Here is an 11,683-nt window from a genome sequence, read left to right on the forward strand (position 1 = left end):
CCCACCCCCCCCCCCCCCCCCCCCCCCCCCCCCCCGTGTGCGGACGGAGACACTGCCTGTGGGCTGTCTTCTTGAAGTAGCTGCGGATTTTATGATGCAAGGAATATGCCCAAGGAAATTTTCCTTTTTAGGAAAAAAGAGAAAAAGACACACGAGGTTTTGGAAAAGTCCCTGCCTAACAGGCCGAACGAACTGCACTCTGGCCTCCCGCAGCCTCCCCTGCCCTCTGGTGGGCTCTCTCCCCCGCAGCTCCCTAGGGTCTTGTCAGGCTGGCGGCAAGAGCTTCGCTAAACGCGAAGGACCTCAGGTGCGGCCGCCATCGGTCTTGGGAGTGAAGGCCGTGTGGTCTCATGAACACGCAGGAGGAAATGCAGTGAATCAGTACAGAGAGTGGCTTAAAACAGCTCTCTCAGCAGACAAGCCAGCAAGGAGGCCTGCACCGGGGCAGGGCGGGGTGGGGAGCAAGGGCTCATCCGCTCACCCGGGGGGGGGCACCAAGACCCCCACTTACGACTGCTGATCTGGGAGAACTTCAGGGCGACAGAGAGGCTGCTCCGAGCGACCATCTCGCCGATCTTTTTCCAGTCGTTCCCATGCAGGGAATGGTATATCTTTAACTTCTCTGTGTCTCCTTTGCTATACCTGAAAAAGTGAAAGCGTGTTACAATTCCCACTGAAGGACAAAGACTAAAAACTGCTTTCATGGCCGTTCGCAGTGGTCCTGGGAAAAGTTGTCCGGCAGATGGTCCCGTCAGTTCCTGCCCCAGCGCCTCACTGTGGTCATCCTATGAGTCACTGCAGTCCCAGGCCAGGGACCCTGGCTCAGCTAAACAGGGGCCAGAGCAAGTCACTGGGTCACGTATTCCCCATCCAAACCCCAAAAGCTTTGCACTGCGCACACCAAACACGAGCTCCTCCATGTGCCCGCAGAGCCCGGCGCTCCTTACGGTTCAGCCCCACTGGCCTTCAGGCCTTTTTCCTCTCAGGGCCTCCTGCTGCAGTGGAAACGGCCTTTCTCCACCCGCCTGGACAGGCCCTACAAACCCTGCAGGTGGACCGTCATCTGTGAGGCTGCCTGGATACCTGAACATCCTACCCCCCTGCCCCGCTCTCCCCCAGAGAAAGCCCTGCCCCCTCACTGTACCCCCCGGACGGGCGGTTGGACATCGAGGGGTCCCCTTCTTGGCCCGTCTCTGCCTCTGGACCAGTGCTGCCCAACAGAAACGTAATATGCACCATACACGTCACCTAAACCTTGTAGTGGCCACGTAAAAATGACTTTTATTTCACTTTAATGAACCTAATAAAATATTTGACTTAACCCATTCTATTAAAAATGCAGCCATTTCAACACGCGATCAGAATCCGAACACATTAATGAGGTATTTTACGTTCTCTCCCTCCAACTCCAGCATGGGCACCACCCTTACGGTGCCTCTCAACTTGGACTGAATGTATTTCAAGGGCTCCCCGGCCCCGTGAGGCTGGTGGCCACCGTGAGGCACAGCACAGCTCTGGAGGGGACATCCTACAAGGGCTGGAGGCCTAGTGGTTTTCTACACCACGGTATCTGCAAAGCTTGACAGACAACAGACACTGACTTCACATGAGTGCACAATTATTTAAGGAAGGTACGGTGCACTCGTCCCACATGAAAACAAATATACTGGGGGTACCTGGGTGGCTCAGCAGGTTAAAGCCTCTGCCTTCAGCTCAGGTCATGATCCCAGGGTTCTGGGATCGAGCCCCGCATCGGGCTCTCTGCTCAGCGGGGAGCCTGCTTCCCCCTCTCTCTGCCTGCCTCTCTGCCTACTTGTGATCTCTGTCTGTCAAATAAATAAATAAACAAAATCTTTAAAAATGAAAAACAAAAAACAAATATACTAAGGAAAAGCACCAGAAAACATTATCAGTGGGTTTGGAGATGAAACACAAGTGATTAAGTGAAGGGAAAGCAATCCTTAGGGCATTCTCGAATTTCTTAATACAGGGGGCTTTAAGTGTCCCTCAGAACAATGTATTACTTACAATAGAACCCGTGAGAAATTACACTAGTTACCAAGCATGTTTAGATACGGCCTTAACAAAAACACATGCTGGCAACAGGCCTCTGGGGGAGAGGACGACGGACGTCCTTGAAGCCGAGCATCTGGGGCCGCCAGCCCGATGAAGGCGGATGCCGCCTGCTTCGTTCCCCCGTTATCTCCCCTTCCCCGGGGAGCACCTGCGACTAACCAGACGAGCCCTCTGAATGTGCTTGCTCAACTGTAAGCTTTACTGCTAGCCCAGATGTATTTCGCCTTCCTTCTTGTTTATCTACAAGGCATATGATTAATTGTAGCCTTCGTCGGCTCCTTTGTTGATTACTGTCTGTATCTAATAACTACGGGACTGAGGAGCTGTTCGGGGTGACAGTCTTTTCTCCTGTTGTCCCCTGTTACCCTTCTCTTGCCACTGATTTGTTTGTGCCTCATTCTTCTCCCATGTGCCGTCAGGAAGTGCCAGGGGGCGGGGAATGGCGGTTTCTGCTAACTCAACCCAAGAGAAGCCCTAGCAAAATACTAACCGTTCCCGATGACGGTGATGCAGAATTACATCCGACAGTAAGGGCCTAGCACTCTCAGAAAGTCATCTACAAATGCAGAGCGTGGTAAGTAGAGACGTGTAATCCTTCACTGTGAAGACTCATGCTTTCTAGTAGTTTCCTTCTCAAGGCGAGCAGGATCTTTCCCTTTATTTATTTTTAATATTTTATTTATTTGTCAGCGAGCAAGAGAGAAAGCATGTGCACACGAGCACAAGCACAGGGAGCAGCAGGCAGAGGGAGAAGCAGGCTCCCCGCCGAGCAAGGAGCCCGATGAGGGGCTTGATCCTAGGACCCCAGGATCATGACCTTAGCTGAAAAAAGATGCTTAATCAACTGAGCCACCCAGTTTCTGAGATCAAACTTAAAGGCACCCTTGAAGCTATACGAAGGAGGACATCAGAGAGAAAGTCAGTGCATAAAAATGAGAAAACAGGTGTACTGATGTCTGACATCCCCCAGAGCCTCAAAATTCTTTGATTTTTGGCTTTCTGAGTTTTTTTTTTTTTTTCTTTTTTCCAGTTAAGAATTCCTTAACTTAGGAAGGATAGTCTTAGGGGCAAATGGTCACCACACACAAATCATGTGGTGCAAACAAATGAACTTTCTCACTGGAATGACAGACTTGTCTTGCTCTAAAACTTTCATTCCCACGCTTACGTCACAGGTAGAAAAATGTCACCTCAGCTGCCGCTATTCATTTGCCAAAAGCATTCTTTCAAGTCCCATTTCACATGATACCTTAAGTGAATTTCCTTAAAGCTCTGTCTACAGATGCCCAAGCCCAGGGCCGCGGGAAAAGGGGGAGGGCAGGTACTAGTTTGTGGGCAACCTTTGCCTCTGCTGACAGTTTCTTTCTTTTGGTCAAAAGTTAAGAAACCAAGATGGTATCAGTGCTTGGAGGTCAGAGGATATGTATGTGTTGGTTTAAAATCATGCAGCTAACTAGAAGGCTAGTTAGCTTCTAGAAGGGCATGTCAGATTTACTAAATCCGCCTCCAGAGTGAGAGGAGTAGCTGAGCCGCTGCTTGGCGGGCTGCGCCCTCAGGGGGGCGTGGATGATTTGCTGCCTGACCCTCTGGCCTGAGGCAGAGTGCGCACCCACAGCCGACACCTGATCCACACCTCTTTTATCTGGAATGTTCGGAACAAGATATAATTGGGTATTTTGCTTGGGGAGAAAAGGAGAATGACCATCACCCCAGGACACTCTGTATGGTCAGTACTGACCTGCTCCTATGTGACCTTACCTTAGTGCTCAGCCGAATTTCAAATATTCACTAAGAACCCAAAGAATTGGGCTGAGCGCTGAAGGAACCATTGCATTGAAAGGGAACATCTGATGGGCTTCGTTGGTTAAGCGTCTGCCTTCCGCTCGGGTCATGATCTCAGGGTCCTGGGATCGCGCCTTGTGGCAGGCTCCCTGTTCAGCTGGGAGACTGCTTCTCCCTCTCCTCCCCCCGTGCTCTCTCTCCCTATCTGTCTCTTCCTCTCAAATAAATAAAAGCTTAAAAACAAAACAAAAGGAACGTTTGGGTACACAGGGAGCTCAAAAACTAGCAAAGAAAACCTCATAAATAATGTAAGAGGCACGGCAGGCTGAGGGTCAAGGAAAGTATAAAGAAAAGCCATGGATTTAGAAAAGGGAACAGCACAAACATTACTCAAGAGGCAGAAACCGAAATGGGCTTTGAGGACATACCACTGACAACAGACACACAGTCTACCTTCACACACACAAAGTCTTTATGGTTTTTTACCTTTCATCTGTTGTGGACGTTTTAATTTACACGATCAGCAAAAATGTTCTGTCTCAGCTGCTAAGACCTTTTCTTACCTCCCTTTGTAATTGTTGACATCAAACATCTTCTTTGCTCGATAGTAAACGAGTTTCCAAGGCCGGGCAATGCCCTTTCCTAAAGTCAGAAGAAAGGCAGTCAGAGGGGCCCACGGGCAGAGCCTGGAATGGAGTCACAAGTAGAAAAGGAACCCAGCATGGCTCCTGTTACCACCACTACCCTAGACCCTGTGTCAAGGCTGGGATTTCACACGTTCCGCACAGAATCTCCAGTCTCCTTGGAGAGCTCTGGAAACGACACACTTAATACATCAAGGCTCCAGCTTCTGGTCTACTAAATTTCAGTGAAAAGCCCTTATACAGCAATGTAATGTTAACAAAATTTGAATCAAGAGGAAAGGATGCGAAGGTGGGGTACACATGGCAACAGTTCTCCATTAAGACGAAGAGCTTTGTAATCCAGCAAGACTGGCTTTCTTCCTCACTCTAAGGACGGAACAGCCCCTCAACAGGGGGCCCCTGGCCTGCTTCCCCTTGCACATGCCGGAGAACACCTAAGAAATCATCCTCTTTAAATTCACGGATTTTTTTCAGTCCAATCCCATGTTGCTGCAAGACTCTCTCACTTTCCAAGCAAGGCTGTAGGAGGAGGGTTCCAGACACAAAGCACAGATAAGGCTATACTCGGAAAACTTCGAAGATCCTGGTGCATATCAGAACATGCTTTGGAGTGCCTGGGTGGCACAGTCGGTTGGGCGTCCAACTCTGTTTTTTGAAATTTTATTTATTTATTTGACAGATAGAGATCACAAGTAGGCAGAGAGGCAGGCAGAGAGAGAGGGGGAAGCAGGCTCCCTGCGATCCCAGGACACTGAGATCATGACCTGAGCCGAAGTCAGAGGCTTAACCCACTGAGCCACCCAGACGCCCCTGGGCGTCTGACTCTTGATTTCAGCTCAGGTCATGATCTCAGAGTTGTGAGATCGAGTCCGGCTTCATGCTCTGTGCTCAGCACAGAGTCTGCTTGAGATTCTCTCTCCCTCTGGCCCCTCCCCGCACTCCCTAATAAATAAGTAAATAAAATCTTAAAAAAGAAGTGTGCTCTGTGCAGCATATGCGAAACAACACATAATCAAGAATAAACAGATAAATAAAGAGAAACCAAAATGATACTTATTACCAAGTAGGAAAGTTGATTGTGTCACTTTTTGTAAAATCTGTAAAAACACTACACTTGAGAGACACGAACAAATTCCAAATCCTCAAAAGTGCAGGCTGCATGGCAGCAGATAGGACGCCTCGTGCACGCTGACTGGGCCAGGCACTGTGCTAAATGCTTCCCGCCGTGGGCTCTGCACTTAGGGCTGGAAGGCTGTGGAGGGTCAAAGAGGGAACGGTTTGAAACTTACCAATATGCAATCGAAATGCGTATTTTCTTTTTAAGTCGGTGATCACAGATTTCTCCTCTGGGTATCTGTCTGTGTACAGCAGCTTGTCGGCATTCTCAATTCCTGTCAGGGACAGGAAGTCTTGCACGTTTTTCTCTAACTGCTTGTTTTCCTTTACAGAAAACTTGCCAAATCTAATAGCGACACCTAGAATTTGGGCGGGGAGAAAAAGCATGCATTGTCAATCACGGGGAAAAAGCAAACCTACCACCTGGTCTTCAGCAGTTGACACAGTGGCTTGGCAGCTCCCCCCTGCTGGGAACAGCCCCAGCTGTGCACTTGACCTTAGCTCCCCTGCCCTGCACCACCCCCGACCCTTCTCTCCCAAAGTCTTCCCAGGTCATCCCCTTCCAAAGCGTCCTTCCCCATTTATCAATCAGCTTTTTGAAGCGTTGTTCTTTATATTAAAAAGGAATATACGTTCATTTAAAAATTCAAGCAGTACGGAAATAAACTTTTAAAAGAAACCTCCTGTTTACTCTCTTCTGCCTCGCTCCTCCCCCCAAGGCGGTGGTAGGAACTGGCCAGCAAGGACTGGAACATTCGCATTTGTTCTCTGCGCATATGTATGGGGGGTGGGGGTAGCAATGGGATCCAAGCTAGTCCTCTTTGTAATTCAAATCAACCAAATTTTATTATGTACTGACGATCTTACATACTGTGTTTCTCTTTTTTTTTTAAAGATTTTATTTATTTGTCAGAGAGAGAGAGGGAGTACAGGCAGGCAGAGCAATAGGCAGAGGCAGAGGGAGAAGCAGGCTCCCTGCAGAGCAAGGAGCCTGATGTGGGACTCGATCCCAAGACGCTGGGATCATGACCTGAGCCGAAGGCAGCCGCTTAACCAACTGAGCCACCCAGGTATCCCCATACTGTGTTTTTCTATTCTTAGACTTACTTCAAGAGTATCTTTTATAAGATACACACTCACAAATGTTTGCACAGAGAATACACAAGTAGAACTGGGACCATTCTATAGCTACTGCTCTGTGAATTACTTGTTTCTTCCTTAACTTGGCTATTTTTTAAAACCAATCTCTTCACCACGATTAACTCCCTAAGGCTCCACATTTTACTTTTCTCAGTGACCAGCCATACCGGGCCTCACACAGCCACTCAGTATCACTCGTTTGGAGCACACAGCCTTCAATGTGTAGTTGACTCGAATTCCATAAGCTTTCCGGGAGGTTCTTACAACACAGTGAAATCAAGAAGGAGGCCATGGGGCGCCTGGGTGGCTCAGTGGGTTAAAGCCTCTGCCTTCGGCTCAGGTCATGGTCCCAGAGCCCTGGGATCGAGCCCCCCATCGGGCTCTCTGCTCAGTGGGGAGCCTGCTTCCCCCTCTCTCTGCCTGCCTCTCTGCCTACTTGTGATCTCTGTCAAATAAATAAAATCCTAAAAAAAAAAAAAAAAGGCCATGCTGGGTCTCGTGGGAACCAAGGCCACTACAACTGGCTTAGCCTCCACTCAGTGCCTCGGGATGAAGCGGCAGCTCATCAAAGCTGACAACAGCATTTTCATCCTTTTATTCCCGCATCTTCCCCAAGGGCTCAGCCACTCAGCCTCTTCTTCCTCTTCTTTCCTACCAGAAGCGAGGTGGAGAAGAGCAAAACCAGGGCCCTTCATTTTGTGCATTTTATGGCTCGGACAACAATTCTGGAAGGATCCTAGCGGATGCTTCCTGCAACTCTAGAAATCTGCAACATTCACAGAACAAAGGCAGGAGCTCCTTAGGTGGACAGGCAAGAACGACAAATATTAAAGTGCCACCAGCTCACCCTGGGCTTTAAACTCCTTAAACCGCCCCAAGTCATCCCGGTACATCCGCTTGATGGTGGTGGCGGCCCTCTCCTTGATGTCCGGGATGAACTCCTGGAGCTGCCTCACGGCGGAGTCCAAGTCCACATCCGAGTCACCCAAATCTCTCGAGTCTTCTGATAAGTATCTTGTTTCGGAACCTTTGGCCAATTCCAAACGGCTTTCCTCTTCATTCGTCGGTTCCGACCTGCGGGGAAAACGGAGTTGACTCACATTCACCTGTCACCTGCCCTCGTGGCGTTCCAGTTCTTTTCTGAAAAGGAGCCTCATGGAGACAAGGCCGGTGCTAACGCTAGGAGGGACACTGGAGCGATTCGGTCTGTGACGCGTGGACTCAGGTAATGTGACTAACGGGCACAGGACTCAGGCAGCCTACCAGGGACCCATGTGGCCTGAAGCCTGATTTTCAGCACGTGCTAGTTCTTGGGTCACTACTTCCCAACTTTTCTGGCTTTAGACACTGACTTCCTAATGAGCTAAGCCCTCTTCTACCCCATGGACACTAAAGACACCTCCCCCCCCAACCCTTCCAGGAATTTTAATTTTTGTGATAATAGTTACTAATTAATTAAATCCCATTCGGGGTCCCTATAGTTACAGTTGCTTTGCTGCAGGTAACAAGGGCCACATCTTCCCCCTCTGCTTAGTTTTCTATGCACCTGTCACTAATTCATCCCCAAACTTTCCTCCAGATGTCCGAATCCCCTTACTGTGCTCAATCCTATCAGCCGGCCAGACAGGCAGGAAACTTTAAAAATTATTATGCATTTGTCTGAACAAAGGGTCAGCAGCTTTCACAGGGCCCACAGCCCAGTACAAGTTCAAAACCACTGCCCTCGACATGCCTGCCTCAAAGCAGTATTAGCCCTGATGAGAGGTGAGTGAGTGGGCGACTCTGATACCACCAGAAGATGAAGTGCCATCCTCTCCCAATGAACTTCTTGGTGGAACTATTTTAGGCCAGGACAACCTAACAAATGTTTAAAAAAAAAAAAAAAAAAAAGCTATTGAGTAAAAATGGAGAGAAAAATCTGTCCCAAGTCCTAGGAACCCATAACGATAATGTGGCTTAAAAAACTGCTAAATTGGGGGCGCATGGGTGGCTCAGTGGGTTAAAGCCTCTGCCTTCGGCTCAGGTCATGATCCCGACGTCCTGGGATCGGAGCCCTGCATTGGGCTCTCTGCTCAGCAGGGAGCCTACTTCCTCCTCTCTCTCTCTGCCTGTCTCTCTGCGTACTTGTGATCTCTGTCTGCCAAATAAATAAATAAAATCCTTAAAAAAACCTGTTAAATTAAAAAAAAAAAGCTGTGCTTATTATATCGGGACCTAACTTAAACAGTAATTATATAAATAATGAGATCTAAATTTCTTTTATTATGGAGAACCCTAATTCAAGGTTTTTTCCTGCTCTGTAAAAATTCGATGTAATTCTATCTTCTACGTATATGTGTATGGACAAACAAAGATAATATGGGGGACTTAAAATGCCTTTTTTTTTTTTAGAATTTTACGTTATTCTTTTTTTTTTTAAAGACTTTATTTATTTATTTGACAAACAGAGATCAGAAGTAGTCAGAGAAGCAGGCAGAGAGAGAGAGGAGGAAGCAGGCTCCCCGCTGAGCAGAGAGCCTGATGCGGGGCTCGATCCCAGGACCCCGAGATCATGACCTGAGCCGAATGCAGAGGCTTTAACCCAGTGAGCCACCCAGGCGCCCCTTAAAATGCCCTTTTAAATTTATTTGTAGAATTTCAGGGCTGGAATAGTTCTCAGTAAAAACCTGATCTAACTGCCCTACCTTAAACATGAAGAAAAGAAGTTCCTGCCAAGTTACCCTGTTACAATGTATATACATTGTTCTATCCAACTAACCCATCCAGTGTCTATGAATCCTGCCATCTACTTCAAGCGTGCTGGATAAAGAGGTCACAGGCAGAATTCACACAGAAGACAAACACACCGCAACGCACGGCACTCTCACATTACCTCTGCTCGTCTCCCAAACAGGCCTGGGTTTTCTTCTCCTGTGGCCTGGGTTTTGCGCTTTCTTCAATCAGGGCACTGCTACGTTCCAGTGAATCCGAGTGTGTGTTCTCAAAGCTTGCAGCACGCGCTGCAAAATCACTCCCAGGAGTTACAGGACCTACAACAGAAGCCCTTCGCTTCCTTTTCTTAGACTTTTTCTTTACCCGGCCGGCTTCCTTACTGCCTTCTGCAGTCCCGACCTCGCTGACCCCTTGCCATCCCTCAGAGTACCCGACCTCGAGACTCTCATGCCCGGGCAATGCCTCCAGTTCCTGGTCATGTGCAATTTTTCGCTTTTTTTTCTTAGACTTTTTTTTATCAGCTGATACTGGTTGTTGTGGGATTCCGCCTCCTGGGCCCACAGAAAGTGGGGTTTCCTGCTCCCAGGGCTCCGACTCAGGCAGGGCGGCAAGGCTCTCCTGCTCGGCACCCCAGGAGGCCATGTGCCTCTGATGTTTTCTCCTCTTTCTCTCCCTAACTTTATGGTGCAGCTCTTCCGACTCGTTCTTCTGTGACTTTGGAACTGAATGCGGTTCGTCTGCTTCAGACTCTTTTGTTGGCTTCTGTTCCTGGCTCACGTCAACATACACAACGTCAACGTCCCTCCTAAAATTCTTTGGTGTGTTCTCAATATTTTCTTTATCCACCACCACATACACCACACCTGTTTGCTCATCCATCTCTGAAGCCTTATGCCTTTTCTTTTTATTCTTTTTGGGTTTAGAAGTGGCCTTTTCCATCTCATCACAAATTTCTGATTTTTCCAAAGGGGGAGGAAGGAGATGCTGGCGATCCTTTCTTTTTTTTTTACTCTTGGTTCCGTGAGATGGCTCGCTTGCCAGGGGGGAGTCTCTGACACTTTCATGGGGATGCCTCAGATGGCCTTCCTTATATACAGAGTACTTTTTCTTTTTCTTGTCAAAAACTGGAGTGTGAATTTCCAGTCTGCTCAATTCTCCTTCCATTCTGTTCCTGTGGGGCAACTTGACAACAATGGTTTATTTTGGCAAAACGTTTTTAAATACCACCCTCAGGAGAAAAAAAAAAAAATCACAGAAAAATGAGACTGCAGGACAATGACAAGAGTGGAGTTACGATTATAAATGTAATATTACTCTGAACGCTCAGGAGGCTCCGTGTAATTTACGGTCTGGTCCCGCTGCCTTTACGATGCGGTTAAAAAACAGTTGGGGGCGGGGGGAGGCGCCTGGGTGGCTCAGTGGGTTAAGCCTCTGCCTTCAGCTCTGGTCATGGTCTCAGGGTCCTGGGATCCAGACCCGCATTGGGATCTCTGCTCAGCAGGGAACCTGCTTCCCCCCTCTCTCTGCCTGCCTCTCTGCCTGCTTGTGATCTCTCTCTCTGTCAAATAAATAAATAAAATCTTAAAAAAAAAAACAACAAAAAACAGTTAACGGAGAACAGTGCCCGGCGGGATCAGGCCGTGTTCCCCTCCAGCCTCGTCTCTAACCTCCCGTCCAACGCTGTGGTCTGGCCACACAACGCGTCTTTCTGGGTTCCTCAAACCCGCCACAATCCTCCCCTGGCTCAAGGTCTTGGAGCACACAATTCCACTTGCTAGAAGGCTCTCCGCTGCCTCCCCACCCTGGAGACCTCCGCCAAAGCCGGCTCTGCGAGGCGAAGACACCACCACCCACCTCGGACTCCACACGCGGATCAAATAAACCCCAACAACCGAAAACCCGGAAAGCGCTTTCAAGCTACCGCGCCAAGCGCCGCCACCTTTCTCCCAATCCGGAAGTGCTGCCCCGGTGGAAGCGGAAGTAGCCGTGCGTCGCTTCCGGCCCCGCCTCGGCGTCACGCTGCCATGGCAACACGCCCGCCGCCGCGACGTGACGCAGGCGTAGTAGCCCGCGGGTTTCGTTCCGGGGGTCATCCGGGAGTCGCGTGAGGGTGGGGTGGAGCGTGGTCCCAAAGCCGAGAGAGGGGACCGAATCCCCTCCTGGCGTCCTCGCTCGCGCGCGCGCCCCGCCAAGTTCCGTGTTTGCGGAGCCCT

The 11,683-nt window shown here is 49.2% G+C and overlaps 1 protein-coding gene across 3 annotated transcripts in view; it reads right to left on the reverse strand.

The window, feature by feature from the left end:
- Window positions 1-10,891, reverse strand: part of LOC111145745 (transcription termination factor 1) — a 21,488-nt gene extending 10,597 nt beyond the window's left edge. Inside the window, exons 1-5 of one of the 3 annotated variants that reach the window (XM_022500921.1) lie at window positions 9,637-10,891; window positions 7,606-7,853; window positions 5,792-5,977; window positions 4,422-4,500; window positions 512-642 (exon numbers count right to left, since the gene is read on the reverse strand). In XM_022500921.1, coding sequence (XP_022356629.1) covers window positions 512-642; window positions 4,422-4,500; window positions 5,792-5,977; window positions 7,606-7,853; window positions 9,637-10,634 — 1,642 coding nt within the window. In that variant the 5' untranslated portion in view covers window positions 10,635-10,891. Of the gene's footprint in view, window positions 1-511; window positions 643-4,421; window positions 4,501-5,791; window positions 5,978-7,605; window positions 7,854-9,630 lie in introns of all 3 variants that reach the window. The other 2 variants (XM_022500920.1, XM_022500922.1) reach the window with 2 other exon arrangements.
- Between the last annotated feature and the right edge of the window lie 792 nt (window positions 10,892-11,683).

This window comes from Enhydra lutris, unplaced genomic scaffold, assembly GCF_002288905.1.
Source record: "Enhydra lutris kenyoni isolate GAN:26980312 unplaced genomic scaffold, ASM228890v2 scaffoldscaffold13, whole genome shotgun sequence".
Lineage (NCBI taxonomy): Eukaryota > Metazoa > Chordata > Mammalia > Carnivora > Mustelidae > Enhydra > Enhydra lutris.